Source organism: Anabrus simplex, chromosome 2 (assembly GCF_040414725.1).
Source record: "Anabrus simplex isolate iqAnaSimp1 chromosome 2, ASM4041472v1, whole genome shotgun sequence".
Taxonomy (NCBI): Eukaryota; Metazoa; Arthropoda; class Insecta; order Orthoptera; family Tettigoniidae; genus Anabrus; species Anabrus simplex.
Window position 1 is genome coordinate 887,744,202 of NC_090266.1, and position 21,335 is coordinate 887,765,536.

The window sequence follows — 21,335 nt, forward strand, 5'->3', positions numbered from 1 at the left end:
GTGGCGGAAAACTACCTCACTCCACGCTTTGCCAAGTACGCCTCATATTGTCTCCGCCATTGGTTTTAGCGGCTTCCATTTAACCGCATGACCTTTGGTGATACTATTTGAGGATCAAACCATCCTCTGAGCCTGAGAGCTAACAGGCAAAAATCTACCGACACAAGGCTGACGTATCTGAGCAACTTCTAATACACCGAACTGAGCCCACCAACTTGAGGTCAGAAGGCCAGCGCTCTACCACCTCAGCAACTCAGCCCGACGAATAGAAAATTACATGAGCAATATTTTTTATATAATTCTTACTAATTTCTTTGAGAATGTTGGCACACATCATTTTGTTATACGACATATTAACATTTTTATAGTTTTGTATAAAAAGTAAGTTCCAAGAGACTATGACTGACTGAGGTAAGGAAGCTGACATATATATGCAATTTGGACTAACAGTTTTATAAACAGTAAATAATATTCATTCTAATGATATATATATATTAGTTTGTATTATTAAATTAATTAAAAGTTTAAGACTATTGTCTATTTTGAGAAAAAATGGGATACACCAGAGGATTTTCTTTGTGAAAAAAAAATAGAAAATACATCTCTCTTTCAAAATCGGAACGTTAGACCAGTGATCCAAAGAGTCCAGCTGGGATGACTATTTTCTGATGTTTATGCAAAAATTACAGGAACAACGGGCTGAAAATACGAAACAACCGGAATCGCAAAAAAGTGCAGTTTGGCCTCGTGATTTTATGGTGGTTACACTGAGCAACTTCAGAAAATCCCACGCTTTCTTATGGAACATAAATTAAGAAGGAGAAAAATGAACACGTTTTATGAATTATGATACGAAGAGCACGATCGTGAAGAATATTATGTCACTGTAAATATCAGATGTGGTTTACGACCAAAAATATAATTCACTGACTGGTTGTAGATATGGAATATTAGGTGTAAGCACAGAATTAATTGTTTTGTGTTAAAAATTAAGGATAATTTTTGCCTGAATAAATTTTAATGCTCATGAGATTCTAGAGGAAGGAGAGGAGGAAAGCTTGAAATAGAAATAATGAACGGTTTTATGGAATGAACAAGGAAGGTAATGAGCAAGGAAGGTACTCCATCCAGCAGCTTGCGTTCGAGTTCACTATTGGGTAGCAAGTGCTTTTAGTGACGAAGTAGGAATCCCCTCACCTAAGAAATAACATAATTTATTCTCAGATAAGAGTCGTATATTTTTCATAAAATCCCAGCCAAAATCTATAGCTTCCTTCAATGCACGACCAGCAACCATGGCAATTGGGCTAGAAACGTCATTATGCAATATACTGTAAACGCCGTTTCCAGACACCAGGTGCATGAGATATCAGACTGGTAAATGAGAGTGGTTGTTTAACAACTTCGCTTAAATTTCGTTCGGGCTCATGAGCACATTAAAAATGTTTTTCTTAGGAAAGAGGTACTTATCACTTGGGTCATGAACTGAAGTGAATGCAAATGCTATATATTTGACATATACAAAAACATTAATCTATAATAGTTAGAAGTTTTAATATTTTACCAAATAATTCTAAATCTTAGATGGCGCAGACAAACCAAGCGAAACAATGAAATGTAAATATTTGGTATAAATGTACGCAATAAAGCAGTTAACACATCCACAGAGGGTTCCCAAGGCGAAAAGCTGTACTTCAACCATCCATAATCACCCATCGGTCACTGAAGGCAAGCATCATATTTGCACTTCCGGAGTAATTCCAAAGACACATGACTCTCACCAAAACTTTTGAAATAATGATACCTTTTAGTGCATCGATCAAAGAAATCACTGTCACATCGAAAATAATAAAGCAATTATAACTTCAATGGACAAATAACCGGCCTCATGAATGACTGTACCCGTTACTAAATCCCATTACTCTTAAATGCTATCCAGTTACAAAAAAATTCACGACTTTTCTTAAATATTTTTCCATAAAATTTACTAAAGTTTAAACTGATATCCGTTGGACATCAACTAAAAATATATGAAAGAGATAGGCACAGATATATAAAGCGCATTGCTTGTTAGAATCTTGCAAATATTTTCCTGCGGTATTTCCTAATTTCTACGAATAAACAACACATAGTGCACGTGTAGCGAATTTTACGTATGTTTAGTTTATGCTGACAGATACAGAAAATGTTCAGAAGATATACGGAAGTGAGAATTCCTACAAAAAAACCCACCTTGAATTTGAGATATTGCACGAAATAAGTCCAGTTCACTGCAATGTCCAGTCTATATTCATTAATCGATCTATATTACTATTATTATTATTATTAATATTATTATTATTAATAGTAGTAGTAGTAGTAGTATAAAGTTTTTCGTCATAGTAATTATTACCGCTGGGAAGAAAGTTAGCTTGTAAATACACTCGTTTGCTTTTTTTGTATCACTGTTATATAGTGAAAGATAAGAAATAATTTTGAATTCGGAATCATATTTGTCTCAGTATCCGAGAGTTCCTTGTACTTTATACCACCATCAAAGCCTAGTTTACAGCTAAATCTAAAAAAATTGAATAGCTAATGTGGAGAAGAAATACAGGTAAAGTAAAATTGTGTTACAGCTTCGAATACTAAAATCCAAATGCAATTTCCGTAAGCAGAATAATCACAGGATAGAATATGTGCTTGAAAATGTTTATGGTAGACAATGTGTATTTGGTTATGTGAAGTTAGTTTACAAACATTCTACCCAACTAATAAACGTTATGAACAAGTTTATAAAAATCATCACTGTTTAATACTCCGGCGAATGTTCAATAATAGATGGAGTAGCTTCAAGTCATGAAATGAGATCGGCTTCGTTAAACAGAGTTGAGGCCACACAATGATAGCATTTATACCAGACACATTGGCAAGGAACAATACTTTATCAAATCTCAGAGCTCAATTCTACCTTCATATTATGTTTTATACATATTATACACTATGTACTTTACAAAGTAAAACAGATCCTACTAGGTACCATATTGATCATATTTAAACAATATCAGTTCACCATACAAGACAGATCTTACATTATCATCTTGTGTAGAATGCTGGCTGCTGTTGGAGGTTAGTTGTTAAAACCGACAGAGAAAGGAAGGCAGAGACATAGGAAGAGAGAAAGGTAACGAATTCCATAATTTCACTCAAACAAGTAGCTCGCAATTTGAGTTCAGATTATTCTAACAAGAGAGTTTTAATATTTATATGTTCAGAAATTCTAGATAATATTCATCTTAACCATTCTTTGGCATTTTGTTCAGAACAGGAGGAAACATTGCATATAGTAAAAATTTAATAAAATTCAGAAAATGTTTTAAAAATACAGTATTAGACTGAATTCAGGCTCAATAAGAAGCCCGGAGATGTACAGAATAATGGCGTGTGTGTTCGATGAAATAGGTATTATTACTGAAATTTTGTAAGGCGGTGGAGTTATCTCATTAAATTAAAATTAAACACAAGTACGCTCCTTACCTGAAGGAAAAAATAATGCACTTAATGAATATACAATCACGTGGTGAATATTTCACATACTGTAATTGCTTCTTTGAAATATGGATAAAGGTTGTAAGTTCTAAGCAAATGTACAGTTATCTACGAATGTACCTTTGGAACATGTTATAATATACGGAATATATCACACTTGCTCCACAACAGTAGAGGAGTAATAAATATCCCCGCATCACCTTCAAAGAATATGAAATACTTTTTAATGTTTAATCCACTCCGTATGGATTAACGACAACAATCTTCACCCAAGTTTCTCAAGAACACGAAGTTTTGAATTACCTTCTGAATGGAAAAGCTTAAACCGAATATTTTCACAAATTACTGAAGCAACCACCTTAAGCGACGGTTGTTTCTGTAACAAAATTTAATGAAAATAACAAACGTTCTAGAAGTTTTATTGCTAACTATTAACAACACAAGTTGTGGTGAAATATTTGCATAAAATGCCACAAGACTACATATGCGGCCACCGTCGCAATGCCTCTGATTCTTGAGAAGGGTCCATAAATCGGCCGAAGCAGGGATTTCTCTTTTCCTTTAAAAATATGCCATCTGCAAGACAATACAGATTATATTAGCGAGGTCCACACGTCCTGTCGCCCATTGTTTGGAAATTGTTCCAGGGAGATGGGATCATGCAACATGGATTGTATTTTTTTTCCATACAAATACAAGAAACTGTTGAAAATAAAAATTAGGGCGACAATTATCCCATGGATACTTCCCAGAACATTCCAAACAATTTTTAATTTGCACCAGGAATTGAATACCATATTAATTATCCTAACAATGTTAATTTTTCAATCATACATACATTACACAGCAAAAGCAGGACATACGGACCTCCTATATGGAGGACTTATTAGTGCAAATGAAAGGATAGATGATCGAAACGTGCTGCCCTAAGCTGTTTCCCAAACATTTGTAGGCCTACTCATCTTTTCTTACTGAAAATTAACGTAAATATCCAAAATATACCTAAAATTTAATATCCTTTGGATCTGATTATCTAAACGTTAGAATATACACTAAAAGAGGGTTATTAAGGGAATTTCTTGAAATGAATTTTTTACTATAAATATACCTGGTTTGGGCAAGCAATTTAGAAACCTTAGGCCTAACACATGCTAAACACTCGTGCATGGATGGTAAGTGGTTAAACTCATCTGAATTACCAATAATCCTTACACAAAGGCAAACAAATACACTTTGACTACAAACTAGTAACACAGAATATAACAGATTACATAAACGCACAATAAGGAATAGTATTCTTTCCAGCCACTGGAGAGCAAAGAGAACCTTAAAGGTCGAAAATTGGTCTTCAGACATGTTAATCCAAGGGAAATTATGTAAACTATTTGACTAAGAGTAAGTAGATAAGAAGATTAAATAAAAAGCTTTACCTCTCACAATTTGGCTGCAAGAATACTCGCTCGCAGCAAGCCTCACACAAGACTGAACGGCCGATGGGAAGGAGGAACTTAGGAAGCATAAATTATTATCGAATGAAATTCTAAAATAATAAAATTCTAAAATAATTAAGTAGAGACTCGCTCTAAAAACTGTCCAATATTGCAAAAACTAACCCTTAAAAATTAATACGTCGAATTATTGTTCTCAGAACTAAGTTTTGTTTTTTAAATTATTAAACTGTGCGGAATTTAGCAACAGAAGGTACATTGACATCAATTATCAACAAATTAGGCGAACGTTACTGACTGCAAGGAAAATATTAGGTTTCTTATAATTAGAAAGAAGATTCATATAAACTTGAGAATTGATCCTTAATTTGAAATATCACTTCAATTACGAAAATTCCTGCTTAATCCAATGCAATTACAGGGAAATATAGAATCGGAATATATCAATAAATTACACTTAATTTTAATATTATATATAATTTATTAAGTTCAGTATGCTTTGTGATAATCAGAGCCCGGATATTGATGATCTAATAAATTTCGAAAAATGACCTATAAACTAACCTAGCAATGCTCAAAAATTGACTTAGCAACAAAATCACCCAAATCACCCAAAAATACGAAGGAAAATGTATATTTACCCAAAATAATAAATACTTGCATGCACTTCATTGCATTTAACTCGAAATGAAATTATTAAAATAAATTAGTGTCATCAAATAATAATAATAATAATAATAATAATAATAATAATAATAATAATAATAATATATCATATATATATAATATATCATGCATCATCATCATCATCGTTATAGTCCCTTATGCCTTTCAGCTTCCAGTCAGCAAATCTCTATGAATTTACTGAACGTCGCCACAATCCTCTATTTGTAACTAGTTCTGTGGCCTCATTTAGTTCTACATTTCTTATATTTAAATCGTTAGAAACTGACTGTGAGTCTAATCATCGTCGTCTTGGTCTCTTTCTACTTATCTTACCCTCCATAACAGAGCCCATTATTCTCCTAGATAAATTATCCTCCTCGATTCGCCTCATATGACCACATAACCGAAGCCGGTTTATGCGCACAGCTTCGTCCATCGAGTTCACTCCTAATTTAAGAAGAATAAGGAAAGAAGAACAGAATAGTACTTTCGTCCTCTTAAAAATGCATTTCCTACTAGCCAAAATAACTGAGCATCTACATATCGTCATTAATAGGATATTATGCCCTCAACTTATATTCTGCGTATCACTTGTTTGTCGCGACCTACATGTTGCTGAATTGTAAACCACTGCCCCTTTCACTTCGCATATTTCTTAGAAATATCTGCAGAAAAAAATCCCCGTGAAATAATTTTCCTTCAATTGATAGCTTCAGATGGTGTTATCATTGGCATTCTAACATTTGAAGTGAGTTACACACGAATAAATAAAACTCGCACTGTGTAAAATGAAACTAACAAGCGCGTATACCCACGTTGTTAGACACTCCAACACCTTACTGAAATGTAAATTTGTACCTACTACAATGTACATCGTCTCTCGTCTCAAGCCCATCCGGATTAGAAGCAATGTATCATCGTACTCTAGGGACGTACATTTAAAAAAGGTACGAATATGAGTTGTAGAAATTACTTACTTCAGAGTTTTTGAAATTATTATTGAATCTTTTGATATTTGAGCATTCCCCTTTATTGAAAACTAAGATGATTATTTAGAAATGTTCATTATCCAATTAAATAATAATGTAGAATGAATAAAAATGTCTTAAAAACCTAATCATTAATGTAACGAATAGCTGAAAATGAGAATAAAATGAAGCAGATTTTAAAAAAACCTAAAATTAAAAATGGCGAAAATGACGAAAAAAAGAATTAATAAATATATATTTCTATAATCATTGGACCATGATCAGAATATATGTACAAGATAGCAATGCGTATGATGAACCAGTTAAAAGATGACAAGTCATCAAAAACCGAGCTCTGATGATAACACTATTTCCAATTCAGTTCCTGAATGTACGCATGATGTACCTGAAATCAGATAGAATTGCGATGATATGTGCTGTCGATGGCTTACTTCTAACTTAAGTCAATTTGTCCATACAATATAAACATTTAATTTAATTGTGAGATGGAAACTATTATATGAGACGGATTTAAAAGCTTAACAAACAAAAATTTCAAGATTCTTATTTAAAATAACATGCAAGTACTAAATCTGGACTAGAGGTAAATTCAGACTGAAATATTATTTGCTAATGTAGACAATGTGTATACATTTACAACTAGAAATGAAAGAAAAATGTGGAGAAAGCAGTCATAATTGAACATCCTTAGCATATTGACACCTGAGTGTTTCTATAATACACTGAAAGGAACCGCACTAATTGAGAGCATTCTTCTAATAACTGCTCTTCCGCACAAGTGAAATATTCTCTAAGTATTTTGCTTGGAATAGGTCAATACTTGTTACATGTAAGTAGCGTACGCTTTATGCCTGATCGTGCAAGTTACTCTAGAAACCGAAAATAATTCCTAAAAGTAGTCGAAGTTGGGCGTTAAGGAAAAAAAAAAGGAAATAGGATTTTTCAGAATATACTTTAAACTACTGTATATTAGTACTCCATTTGTCATTAACTTTCTTATACATCCTCAAAGAACACAAGAGGAACGGTGGTATTATTTGACGACAAAACATCAAGTATCTTCAGGTTTTCTAAGATATATTCCTTCAAATTAACAGTATAAATGTTTATGTAGGTTTATATAAATGATTATTGCAGACCAAACACCACTTAACATAAAGTCAATGACTTTAATATTCCACTTTAAAATTCCTGTTTTAAAAATCATAGAAATTTCAGATTGTTAAACATGTTATTTATTACCATGGTAATTATCTGTCCATAAGACGAATATAAATTCGAAATGTTTGTTTCCTGGATGATAAGTTTCTTAAGCGTGGTGGTTGTCTCATGTATCTTATGGTTCTATATCCTTCGTCTTAATGGAAATATTTACTTTATATCACCTGAATTTTCTGCTAAGTTCATATTTATTTTTGCAGACGTCAATGATGTAGATGACATCTAAAAAGGTACTATGGATCGAAGCTGTATTAAACTAGTAAATACGTATATAAAGTAGGAATGGACTGGGGGATTGTTCCGTCAAGCGTGGTTGCCACGAGCGATATTGGAGTATCCCGGCTGGTCCGGTGCTCACTTACGGGGCTATAGTTGAGCGGAGCACGACTCACCGCGATGGTCGGGAAGCCGGACGGTTGCGGGCTCGCAGCCTGCACATATCCCGCCACACTCTCCGCTGCACTGGAGCTGTACATGTCGATGGGGCCCGGAGAGTTGGCCGGGGGAAATCCCCCGCGGGTGTTGGCGGCAGCATGTGGGGACGCTGGGGGCCCGAAGCCCTGGGCTGCCGCCGCGGCAGCTGCTTGATAGTTGTTCATCACTGCAAAGGAAACGGAGAAGTGCCGTTGGTGGGGTGGTGCATCGGCTCCGCCCGCTGTCGCTACGGCGGGCTGATGTGACGGCCATCGCGCGGGAGCAGTGGCGGCAGTCCCTTCACAGACAACGACAACAAGCACACACGGTCACAACCACACAACAACTCACTTCCACATAGCCATCTTGATATGCCGAAACTGCCACACCGCAGAGCCGAGAACCTTCCACATCCACCCAAAAGAAATAACAGCCCAGCAAGCGACTTCCACATTCCTCTTGAATGAGCTCAAACAAACCAATATGACTTACAAACACAGCCTTACCAACAGATATGGAACGAAATACAAGCAAACTACTACAAAAATAAAAAGGTTAAACATGTATTTTGCATGCACAAAATTAATAATGATACACACATATTGATTTGTAAATGCCACATATGTAATTGCATGAGGGTTATATAATGGTCAGTATGGACGTTTAGTACACAGTAAATATCTATTATACAGTTCATCTTAAAGTGGAATATACATAAATAATACCATTCAGTATCGAATATGTCGAAAAAGTCACTCAGCACTGCATCTTTTAAAAATATTTTCAAGGTATAAATATATTTGTACTAAACTCTGTGATATCTACTTTTACCATGATACTTTCATTTATTTCTTCCAAATTCTAAATCGAGTTATGAAGATCAGAAAATGTAAGAAAACTGTTCAGTATACATAAAGCAAAGGAAAAATAATATTTCTGAATTGTTACTGGAATGAAGGTGATAAAGAATACTCAATATTCGGAATAAAGTTCGTCCCATTCTTTACTTCTTTAGAACACATATCACGCACTAAAAATGATATTTTAAACTACTCGATTTCTGGTATAGCACAAGTATTTCCTACTTTCCTTCATGCACTCGCAGAGATATGAAGCATATCACAGCACCGAGTACTTCAGGAGGAGATGATTATTATTACGATGACGATGATACAGGTGCAACTGATGATAAACGGATAAATCTCTCTCTTTAGTACTGTGAACTTTCTAATATATTGAATAAAGATGGCTGACTTTTAAATGTTCTACCGAAGTGAAAAAGACAGCAAGGATACGAATGGAAGAATTATATTGTTCTATAGCCCATGTCTCGCGACACAAATCAGTCACCTGCCAGCTTACCTTTAAGAAACTTTTGGAAAATATTCATTGAAGAAGCGGATACACTGACTACTTGTTATGAATTTGAAGATGTAAATTTTATGACCTGGCATACCTATTTCAACGTTTCTGATTATGGACACATTTCTTGGAATTCCACAATAAACTTTGCCTTTACGATGTACTGTGCCTGAAATTTGTAATTCTGCATTAATAACATGTCACACATTTTGTAGTTTCCACTCATTTTTCGTATTCGTGCTCGCCTGTGAATATTTAATTTAATTTTACAATTAGGTTTACGTCACACCGACACACCACCGTATATCCATGGAAGCTGACGTAACAATTGGAATGACTTGAACAGGGGCAAGATTTTCCCAGAAAAAAAGATTTGGATATTTAAATTTAGAGTAAGACTTAACATCGTAGGAAGGAAAGTATATGAGTGGCACATGACGTATGTCATCTATGGAAGTTATAAAAATAAAGTCACGTGATCACACTGTTGCCAAGGCGACGACTGGTCATATGAAACGGCCGGATCGGAAAGTCTCATCAGTTGTCTTGTCTGCGACACCACCAGTTTGATGTTATCTATGTGTTATCAGCTTAGCATCAAGCTATGTGCGCTGTCCTTACAACGTGTGTTGAAATGGTTGAAGTACACCAGAAAATAATTACTCAATATATACTCAATATTGGAAAAGTGTATACATTGTTAACATAATGAGATATATTGCGTTTTAAAGAAGTTACTGCGTACAATCTCGTCGAGATTAAACATTTACACCAAGCGAGTAGGCCGAGCGGTTAGGGGCGTGCAGCTGTGCACTTGCATTCTGGAGGTAGTGGGTTAAACCCCACTGTCGGCAGTCCTGACGATAGGTTTCCATGGTTCCCATCTTCACACCAGGCGAATGCTGGGACTATATCATAATTAGGGTCACGGCCGCTTCCTTCCCCCTCCTAGACCATTCCTATTCCATCATCGCCATAACGGTGTGGCGTAAATCCAATTGTAAAAATAAATTGAATATTTACAGGCGAGCACGAATACGAAAAATGAGTGATATGTGTGACATGTTATTAATGCAGAATTACAAGTTTTAGGTATAGCATATTGGAATGGCAGTTTTATGTGGAATTCCAAGAAGTGAAAATTAAGATGAATTGCTAAAAACGAATGGACCGAACTTGGGAGTGATTATGACTGACAGCTAAAAACGAATCAGTCGACGCGAGGGTTTAATTGATATTGGTTATATTATGATACACTGGCGGAGAATGAAATACCAACACCAAGAAAGAGTTTTGCTAGATAAACGAAATTCGGATGCGTGTTTGTACGTCTGAAAGATGATGACCAAAAAGCGTGCGCGCTTGTCGACAAATAGTGGTGCTAGTAGCGCCACTGTGACCTTGCAAAGCAGCTTTGCTTTAAATACGCGTTGTACAGTTAAGCAACATCAGACTTGGTCAACACTTGGAAGGGTGACCATATGTCTTCTACTTGCTTCACTTACCAATGCTAAGAGATATTATGAATTCTACAGTATACATCCCTCAATGGGAAACTACGACACCCTTGGGCCCATCACAGGGACCCAAAGCCACCTTTCACCCCTAGGGGTGCAGGTCATACCCTGACCAGCACGATATCTCACAACGTACCACCACCACCCAAAAAATCCAGTTTATTCCATTATCTGTCGAAAGCGGCACTCAAGACCGAATAGGTCGATGGGCTAAAATTGCTCAAAGGATCCGGGCTCCGCCCACATATCCACTGAGATGCGTGGTCTGTCTGTCTGTCTGTCTGTCTGTCTGTCTGTCTGTCTGTCTGTCTGTCTGTCTGTCTGTCTGTCTGTCTATCTGTCTGTCTGTCTGTCTGTCTGTCTGTCTGTCTGTCTGTGAGCATTAGTCATCGTCCGGTGCTGAGAAGTGAGGTAGGTGTGAGTCAAGCATTCCTTTAAGAAGAAGACGAAGGCAGTATCAGTAGCTTACTGAGTTTGAACGAGGCCATGTAATAGGACTACTTCGCCCATAGAGCACGTATGGAATATTATGGGATGAAAAATCCAGCGTCAGACAGTACCAGCATTATCCGTTGCTGATTTGACTAAATATATTCTTTCTACGATATTGCAGAAAGACTTGGCAGGGATGTATCTATAGTTCATCGGTGTTGTTAACAATGATCACGGGAATTCACTCTCTCAGGAAGACCGCAGTTCGGACACTCACGGGCCACCACGGAAAGGGAAGACCGCCGTATTCACCGCATTGCTGGGGTGGGTCGTACTACATCTGCAGCAGCCATTAGAGCTTCAGTAGGAACCAAAGTGGCACAAAAATCTGTAAGAAATCGATTAGTTGACGGACAGCTCCGAGCCAGATGCCCTGTAGCGTTCATGCCTCTCACTCCGAATCACAGACATCTGCAACTTCAGTGGTGTCATGCTAGAGCTCATTGAAGGGAGGAGTAGAGATCAGTTGTGTTCTCAGAGGAGAGCCGTTTCGGTCTGGGTGCCAGTGATGGCCGCAGGCTGGTAAGAAGATGTCCAAGCTGTCTGCAGCGTCAACACACTGGCCCTGCACCAGGAGTTACTTTCTGTGGAGCCATTTCCTTTGACAGCGGGAGCACTCTCGTCCTTATCCCAAGAACCTTGATAGCAGATTTGTACGTTAGACTGGTGACTGAACCAGTTGTGTTGCCGTTCATTCACAGTATCCAAGGGGGTGTTTTCCAACAGGATAACACTCGTCCTCATACCGCTGTTGTCACCCAACGTGCTCTACAGAGTTTCGACCAGTCACCTTGGCCTGCAAGCTCGCCAGACCTTTCGCCCCTTGAGCACGTATAGAACATTATGAGATGAAAAATCCAGTGTCATCCAGTACCAGCATTATCCGTTGCTGATTTGACTGACCAAGTGCAACACGCGTGGGACTCCATCCTACAAAATGACGTACGGCAACTGTACGACACAATGCATGCACGTTTGCATACTTGCATGCAATGTCACAGCGACTACAGAGGACATTAACCTACCATCATATCACATGTCTTCCCGCACATTCTTGTACCTGTGACCTGGAAATGTTAATCAAATAAATATGTTACCTAGAGAGTTGCTTAGCCTAAATAAAATTCCTCAAAACCAATGTCTTCCTGGTGTTGGGATTTAATTTCACGCCAGTGTATTTTGTCATGATTCCTCTTTTTTCAGATTTCTTGATTCGTTTATGATTTTTTTAAATAGAATAGCGAGTGTTACTTAATATCCAAGTGGCTTGAATGAGTTCATATAGGGGCTTCATAACATATGAATATAGGTAGATAAAGTTTGTGGATTGTCTGAATTTGATTTCCTGGTGATGTTCGAAGTCGCATGAATTATTAATGTTCCGTGTAGATTTTCAAAGCTAATAAAGAAATCAATTCATGTTTAATGACAGCTAAATTCTAATATCATGACCATGTGCGGGGACTAGTAGAACCTGACTTCATACATACATTACATTACATTACATATTCATTGTAGACTTTAATGCATTTCAACGTCCAATCAGCAAGCTCTCTGAATTTACTAAAAGCTTCCGCAATCCTCTTTTTGTAAGAAGCATGTGGCCTCCTTTAGTTCCATAGCCCTTAGCTTTAAATAATTAGAAACTAAGTGTAAATATCGTCGTCCTGGTCTCCCTCTACTTCTGTTACCCTCCATGACCGAGTCAGTCCATTATTATGCTCCTAGGTAACCTACCCTCCTACATTCATTCCACATTGCTCCACCTCCGAAGCTGGTTTATATTACAGCTTCACCTATAGAGCCTTTATCTCCTCACTGCGAATACCCTACTGTCACTGTTCCCACCTGTTTGTGCCAGTAACCATTCTCGCTACTTTCAAGCCTGTTACGTCTAACTTATGAATAAGACATCCTGAGTACACCAAGCTTTAACTCCCGCACAGCAGAGTTAGTCTGAAAAGAGACTCGCGTCCGGGTGCTGGCTTCTTTCTTACGGAATACTGATGATCGCAACTTCGAGCTCACTGCATTAGCATTGCTGCAACTTGGTTCAATCTCGCTTACTATACTACAATCCTGGGAGGATATGCATCCCGAATACTGGAAATGAACTACCTGTTCCAGTTTTGTGCTCCAAACCTGACCTTCAGTTCTCTTACTTTTCTTCACTACTGACATCACTTTAAATTTGGAAATGATAATGTTCATAGCACACTCATTGCATCTATTTTCAAGTTCCAACATATTAGATCACATCGCACAATCTGCAATTAATATCAAGTCGTTGGCATAGGTCAAACAGCTTAATACAAATTCACTGAACTGAATCCCCCCCTGCCAATTTATATACCTTTCAGTAGATGATCCATGTAATCTATGAACAACAAAGATGAAAGATTATACTCTTGTCTAACCCCTGTAAGTACAAAAGTACCTTGAACTAAGAACTCGTTCTACCATCAATTCTCACTGCAGCCCAATTGTCAACATAAATGCCTTTGATTGCTTATAATAAGCTATCTTTAATCCCATAATCGCCCATTACGCATACCATCTTTTCCCACGGAACTCTGCAATATCCCCTCTCATGATCTACGAAACATAAACATAACTGAATATTCCTCTCGTAGCATTTTTAATTGCCTGCCGCAGACAGAAAATCTGATTCTGACAGCCCTTCTGCAGTCTGAAACCACGCTGGTCCAGTGAATACCTTGACTGGTACACTGATCAATGAAATACCTCGATAGTTGTTTCAATCCTTCCTGTCGCCTTGCTTATAGACAGGTGCAAGTATAGTTTTCGACCAATCAGAAGGTTTCTTACTAAACATTCCTTTATTACCCATCTTATATGTCTATGAGGCCATATCATCCCTACCTTCCAAAAATATTTCACCATTTCTGGTCTAATTTCATTTATTCCTGCTACTTTATGACAATATAGTTTTCTTACCATCCTCTCCACTCCCTCGAGCGTCATTTCGCTAGCATCATTGTCCTCTTCCCCCGGTTGTTCGCGACGTTAACAGAATGATTTACTTTTACGTTGAGAATATTTCCAAAATATTCCTTCCACCTGTCCAGTGATTTTCCGGGATCTACTATGGAGTTCACCTGATTTAACCAAAACACTATTTATGTCCTTTTTCTGTCCCTTTCTAAGATTCTTTATTACTGTCGAGAAAGGTTAACATGTTGCTTGACCTAGCCTTTCCAGATTTTACCTAATCCTCCCAAGACTTCTTGAATTCCTTGTCCGCATTAGTCCTTGTTTGAAGCTATTTCTGATACGCCTTCACTTTATAATAATAATAATAATAATAATAATAATAATAATAATAATAATAATAATAATAATAATAATAATAATAATAATAATGGCGTATGGCCTCCGGAGAGGCCTGTTGCAGGTCTTTTTCTAGTAGACGGCCTATTAGGCGACCTGCATGTCTGTGAAGATGAGGGCCCTACCTAGGATGATTTCTAATGTTGGATACGCCACACACACCCAGCCCCCCGACCCGGCCGGGAATCGAACCCGGGACCCTCTGAACAATTACAATCTGCTCTCATTCCATATTTTCAACAAGATATTCGGTCTTTCCCATTATTACACACCGTTATTCCAAGGCATTCCCTTGTTCTTCCTATTACAGCATCCCTGTTCGCTACCCATTCCCTTTCTCTATCATGAATCTGCTGTCTATTGTTGGGAACTATTGACTTATCATATCTATATACTTCTGTTTAATATCCTCGTCCTTGAGATTTTCTGCCCTGTTTCGACTACAGACATATTTCACTCCCTCTTTCCTAGGCCCAGAGATACTTAATCCACTACAGATCAGAAAATGGCCCGTATCATCAAGAAAAGTCCGGCCCCGCGGTGTAGGGGCAATGCATCCGCCCGTTACCCGACGGCCCCGGGTTCGATTCCCGGCCGGGTCATGTGTTTTAAATTAAATGATTAATATCCCTGGTCAGGGGACTGGGTGTTTGTGTCGTCCTTAACGTTCCTTTCCTCACATTCAACACTTTACACTTTCGCAATTACAATTACACTCAGGTTCATAACGTATGGTGCAAGTAGTGGCAAAAGATCATTAGAGGCCGACGCCACGAACAAATAGATTTTTTAAAAAAATCATCAAAAAATCTACGGAATACGTGCACATTCCTAAGAGATTTCCTAAATTCATTGTCGGTTATGTTATAAATCTATTTTAGATCTGGCGCCCGTACTCTCCTATATGTAGTGTTGAATAGCCTAATGCTAGAATAATGTACAGTATTCGTAACTTCTAATCCAATACTAGACCGGAGGTCCAGCAAAAGCTTCCCATTCCTATTAATATCCACATCTTCCCCACATGTACCCATCTCCTTCTTATATCTTCCAGTTCCATTTCTAAACTGGCACTATCCTATCCGTGCTAGTGACCGTGACTACGATGCCACTCAGTGCTTAATAAGACTTGACACCTTCATTTTCAACTACACCCTCTCATGGTGAATAAACTGAGACAATGCTCGTCCTAATTCCCCCAACTGCTGAATATACGAGTATCCTTATCATTCGCTGGTTTACGTGCATAACAGAAATTATGTCCATGACGTCATTCATATATCAAATTCAAGAATATTTTACGTGTTATTATGGTAATTTATTTGTTTAGGCGATAGTGTAAGGATCATCCAAAATTAAAGAAATAAATGACTGAAGCTTAATACGTTCTTCATGATACAAATACTTTATAATTAGACTATGGTAGGTCTGAATTATGAATTGAATGAGCTAGAGCAGAATTTGGGGCGTATGTCTCCAGAATATTAATTTCAGGTATAGTATACTAGTATTGCGACTCCGGCGATTATGAGACTATATAGGAATACGATACGAGTCCATAAGTTATATGTCTTCATGGTTATAATCTAATGGTTATGAGGTAACATGGGAATATCGTATTCGAGTAATGATGTAAATATTGGGTTAAAATGTCCGAGAATATTATAGAGAATATAATCTTTAAATGTATAACAATAGTTGAGTTTTATGCTGGAATTCCCCGACTGATGTTTCGCGAGGTGTGTCTACCGATGTTTACTTGCGGGTATGAGGGTCATCTATGTGACAATCAATCAATCAATCAATCAATCAATCAATCAATCAATCAATCAATCAATCAATCAATCAATCAATCAATCAATCAATCAATCAATCAATCAATCAATCAATCAATCAATCAATCAATCAATCAATCAATAAACACTGATCTTCATTTAGGGCAGTCACCCACGTGGCAGATTCCCTATCTGTTGTTTTCCCAGCCTTTTTCTTCAATGATGTCAAAGAAATTGGAAATTTATTGAACATCTCCCTTGGTAAGTTATTCCACTCCTTAACTCTCCTTCCTATAAACAAATATTTGCCCCAATTTGTACTCTTAAATTACAACATTATATTCATATTGTGATCTTTCCTACATTTATAGAAACCACTCAAACTAGTTCGTCTACTTATATCATTCCACACCATCCCTCCACTCACAGCTCGGAACATACCACTTAGTCGAGCAGCTCGTTTCCTTTCTCCCAAGTCTTCCTAGCCCAAACTTTGCAACAGTTTATTAACGCTACTCTTTTGTCGGAAATCACCCAGAACAAATCGAGCTGCTTTTCTTTGGGTATTTTCTAGTTCATCAATCAAGTAATCCTGGTGAGGGTTCCATACACTGGAGAAATACACTAGTTGGCGTCTTACCACAGACTTATACACCCTCTCTTTTACATCCTTACTACAACCCCTACACACCCTCATAACCATGTACAGAGATCTGTACCCTTTATTACAATTATATTTATATGATTACCCCAATGAAGATCTTTCCTTATATTAACACCTAGGTACTTACAATGATCCCCAAGAGGAATTTCCACCCCCATCAACGCAGCATTTAAAACTGAGAAGACTTTTCCTATTTGTGAAACTCACAACTTGACTTTTAACGCTGTTTATCATCATACCTTTGCCTGCTGTCCACTTCACAACATTATCGAGGCCATTTTGCAGTTGCTCACAATCTTGTAACTTATTTTTTATTTATTACTCTATACAGAATAACATCATCCGAAAAAACCCTTTTCTCCGATTCCACTTCTTTACTCATATCACTTATATATATATAAGAAAATACAAAGGTCCAACAATACTGCCTTGAGGAACTCCCCTCTTAATTATTACAGGATCAGATAAAGCTTCGCTAACTCTAATTCCCTGAGATCTATTTTCTAGAAATATAGCAACCCATTCAGTCACTCTTTTGTCTAGTCCAATTGCACTCATTCTTGCCAGTAGTCTCCCATGATCCACCCTACCGAATGCCGTCGAAAAGTCAATCGCGATACAGTCCATCTGACCTTCTGAATCCAAGATATCTGCTATATATTTCTGGAATCCTACAAGTTGAGCTTCAGTGGAATAATCTTTCCCAAACCCTAACTGCCTTCTACCGAACCAGTTATTAATTTCGCAAACATGTCTAATATAATCAGAAAGAATGCTTTCCCAAAGCTTACATGCAATGTATGTCAATCTGACTTTACTGTTAATTTCAGCTTTATGTCTATCACCCTTTCGTTTATACACAAGGGCTACTATAGCAACTCTCCATTCATTTGGTATAGTTCCTTCTCGCAAACAATAATCACATAAGTACTTCAGATATGGTATTCTATCCCAACCCATTGTCTTTAGTAGATCCCCAGAAGCCTTTTCAATTCCAGCCGCTTTTTTAGTTTTCAAATTTTGTATCTTATTGTAAATGTCATTGCTTTTCCCCATGGCACCACAGCCCTTGAAGGACCTGAGCCTACCAAGCGATCCCTGCTCAGCCAGAAGGCCTGCAGATTACGAGGTACAGTATGGTCAGCACGACGAATCCTCTCGGGCGTTATTCTTGGCTTTCTAGACCGAGGCCGCAATCTCACCGTCAGATAGCTCCTCAATTCTAATCACGTAGGCTGAGTGTACTCGAAGCAGCCCTCAGGTCCAGGTAAAATTCCCTGTTCCTGGCCGGGAATCGAACCCGGGACCTCAGGGTAAGAGGCCCCTGCACCACGGGGCCGGCAAATGTCATTGTTATCATAGGTAAATTTTAATACTTCTTGAGCATTAGTCACATCACGCCAATCTTTACATTGTTGACTTAATACTTCAGCCTTTCGAAGATCCTCACATACACACTCCCCTTGCTCATTAAGGATGCCTGGAATGTACTTCTTGGAACCTTTTTCTGCCTTAAAGTACCTATACATACCCTTCCATTTTTCACTAAAATGTGTACGACTGCCAATTATGCTTGCCATCGTGTTATCATTAGCTGACTTCTCTTTCTTTTCTTTTCTTTTTTTTTTGCTATTTTGCTTTACGTCGCACCGACACAGATAGGTTTTATGGCGACGATGGGGTAGGAAAGACCTAGGAATGGGAAGGAAACGGCCGTGGCCTTGATTAAGATACAGCCCCAGCATTTGCCTTGTGTGAAAATGGGAAACCACGGAAAACCATTTTCAGGGCTGCCGACAGTGGGGTTCGAACCTACTATCTCCGGATCACTGGATACTGGCCGCACTTAAGCGACTGCAGCTATCGAGCTCGGTAGCTGACTTCTTTGTCAGATTCAATTTCCTAATAAGTTCCATCAAATTCTCCTTACATTCACAGCCGTTTCTATCTCTATTTCCTATCTGCACATCCTTCTTAGTCTCTTTAGTTCTCTGTTTTAATAAAGTGGGCCTTTACCATTCCTTACCACCTTCAAAGGTACAAACCTGTTTTCACATTCCTCAACAATTGCTTTAAAACCATCCCAGAGTCTGTTTACGTTTTCATTCACCGTTTTCCACCGATCATAGTTACTTTTTAAAGACTCCCTGATGTCCACTTTATCAGCCATATGGTGCTGCCTAATAGTCCTATATTTAACACATTCCTTTCGATCACATTTATTTTTAACTACGACAAAAATAGCTTCGTGATCACTAATACCATCTATTACTTCGGTTTCTCCATAGAGCTCATCAGTTAACCCATGATTAGTTAGCGTAACCCAGTTTAGTTACAAATTTGCATTTTTATGGTAATATCGACGTTTTCATCAATAACTGATATAACTGCGGAACATTGAAACGAGAAGCACATCTACGAAATTGTCTATGTTAACAAGTGTAAGAGAGTCGATATTTTAAAACATCTTAGAGCTGCCTAGACAGGTCGAGTGAAGATATTTACTATCCGTAATCCCATTAAGTATCATAGTAATTTTTGCTCGACAGAATTTGTTTTTTGTTTCAGGTATATGTTTGAGGCGAACAGTATATATTACGCTCACTGAGTGTATTGGATTTGAGTTTACCACTGAATTGGATATAAGGGGGAAAGCTGCGTTGGAGCAATTTTTTTGAGCACGTTTGGCGTTCTTGTTGCTTTTCAGGCTTTACAACATTGTTTGTGTATATTTTTGCAGAAATTTCAGTTCATGTTATAGATAGAGGTGTTGTGAATTAATATTATCGATTTGAAAAGACTTTACTTTTACTGAAATAGGAATCAGCTTGGGAGGAAAGTAAGATATCATTAACGAAAACAATGCTAACAGATCAGATGGAATACCACAACATATATTTTTAGAGTAAATAAATGTTTTTTAAGGATGGAATAATGTAACTGATAATTTGGAACAGTTAACGAGCTAATACGATTAGTATCATATAAACTGTTGATGAATGGATGTCAAGTTGTGAAATTCTGATAGACGCCATTATTTTTCTGGTTAGAAGGCATCGTTGATTGAGGTAAAAGGTTCTTACTCGTGCATCGTTAAAAAAATTGTGCAATCAATCTTTACACACGAAAGATAAACATTCCTTTTTTATTTCATAACTGTTACCTACGTTCTTTCATTTCCATCAAATGTATGATTTCATATTATAACAGACATCTTCCCAAGCAAATTATACAGGTGTTGTCATTTCATCGTAGTCTTTGTGTTTACCTTACCCATAATGTTAGTGCCAACTGGCCCGGTGCTGCATTTTTAACATGAATATCTAGGATGAAGAATTGAACTCACGCAAATGATTTTCCATTTTCACAAACATGAGATAACGTATCCAATTCCTTGATAGGGACACTTTCTTTCATCTCACAAGACTACAACAAACCCACACCCAGCCCTCATTCCAAGTAGCAAAATGAGATACACAAATAAAATATTTAATAAAATATAAGATAATATATTTTCGTTATTCCACCTTTTAATCATTTTGTTCAGATTCGAGGTTAGTCAATGACTCAGGATGGGATGTCCCTTCTTTTTGCCAGATGTTATTCCAATTGGAAATTCCACGCAAAGTCATCAGGATCCGAACATGCTGCACCCGGGTTGGGACACCATGGTTTGTCTAATGCGCCATCAAAACATTTAAGTTTCTAAGACGTAACTTTAGAAAAGATGCTTGGCATGGCCCTCCAAATGCTGCTAAGCAGCCTATTGGAAAGACAACATTAGAAACTGTACTATGATATTTATACTGTAAACACACTTATCATCAGAAGGTAATCACTATAACTAGAAATTTTAGATGCTGCACCTTAATTCCTTTTCGCTATTAAAATGCCCAAATTAGTTTGTC

General features: G+C 37.5%; 1 protein-coding gene across 10 annotated transcripts in view; it reads right to left on the minus strand.

Annotated features, from left to right (window-relative positions):
- Rbp6 (RNA-binding protein 6) overlaps nucleotides 1-21,335 on the minus strand; it is a 1,759,572-nt gene that overhangs the window by 22,182 nt on the left and 1,716,055 nt on the right. For 5 of the 10 annotated variants that reach the window (XM_068226322.1, XM_068226318.1, XM_067141637.2 and 2 more), the window contains 2 exons: nucleotides 8,215-8,564; nucleotides 3,932-4,104 (listed from right to left, as the gene is read on the minus strand). In XM_068226322.1, the coding sequence (XP_068082423.1) occupies nucleotides 4,090-4,104; nucleotides 8,215-8,564 (365 nt within the window). In that variant the 3' untranslated portion in view covers nucleotides 3,932-4,089. Of the gene's footprint in view, nucleotides 1-3,931; nucleotides 4,105-8,214; nucleotides 8,565-21,335 lie in introns of those variants that run through there. The other 5 variants (XM_068226323.1, XM_068226320.1, XM_068226319.1 and 2 more) reach the window with 3 other exon arrangements.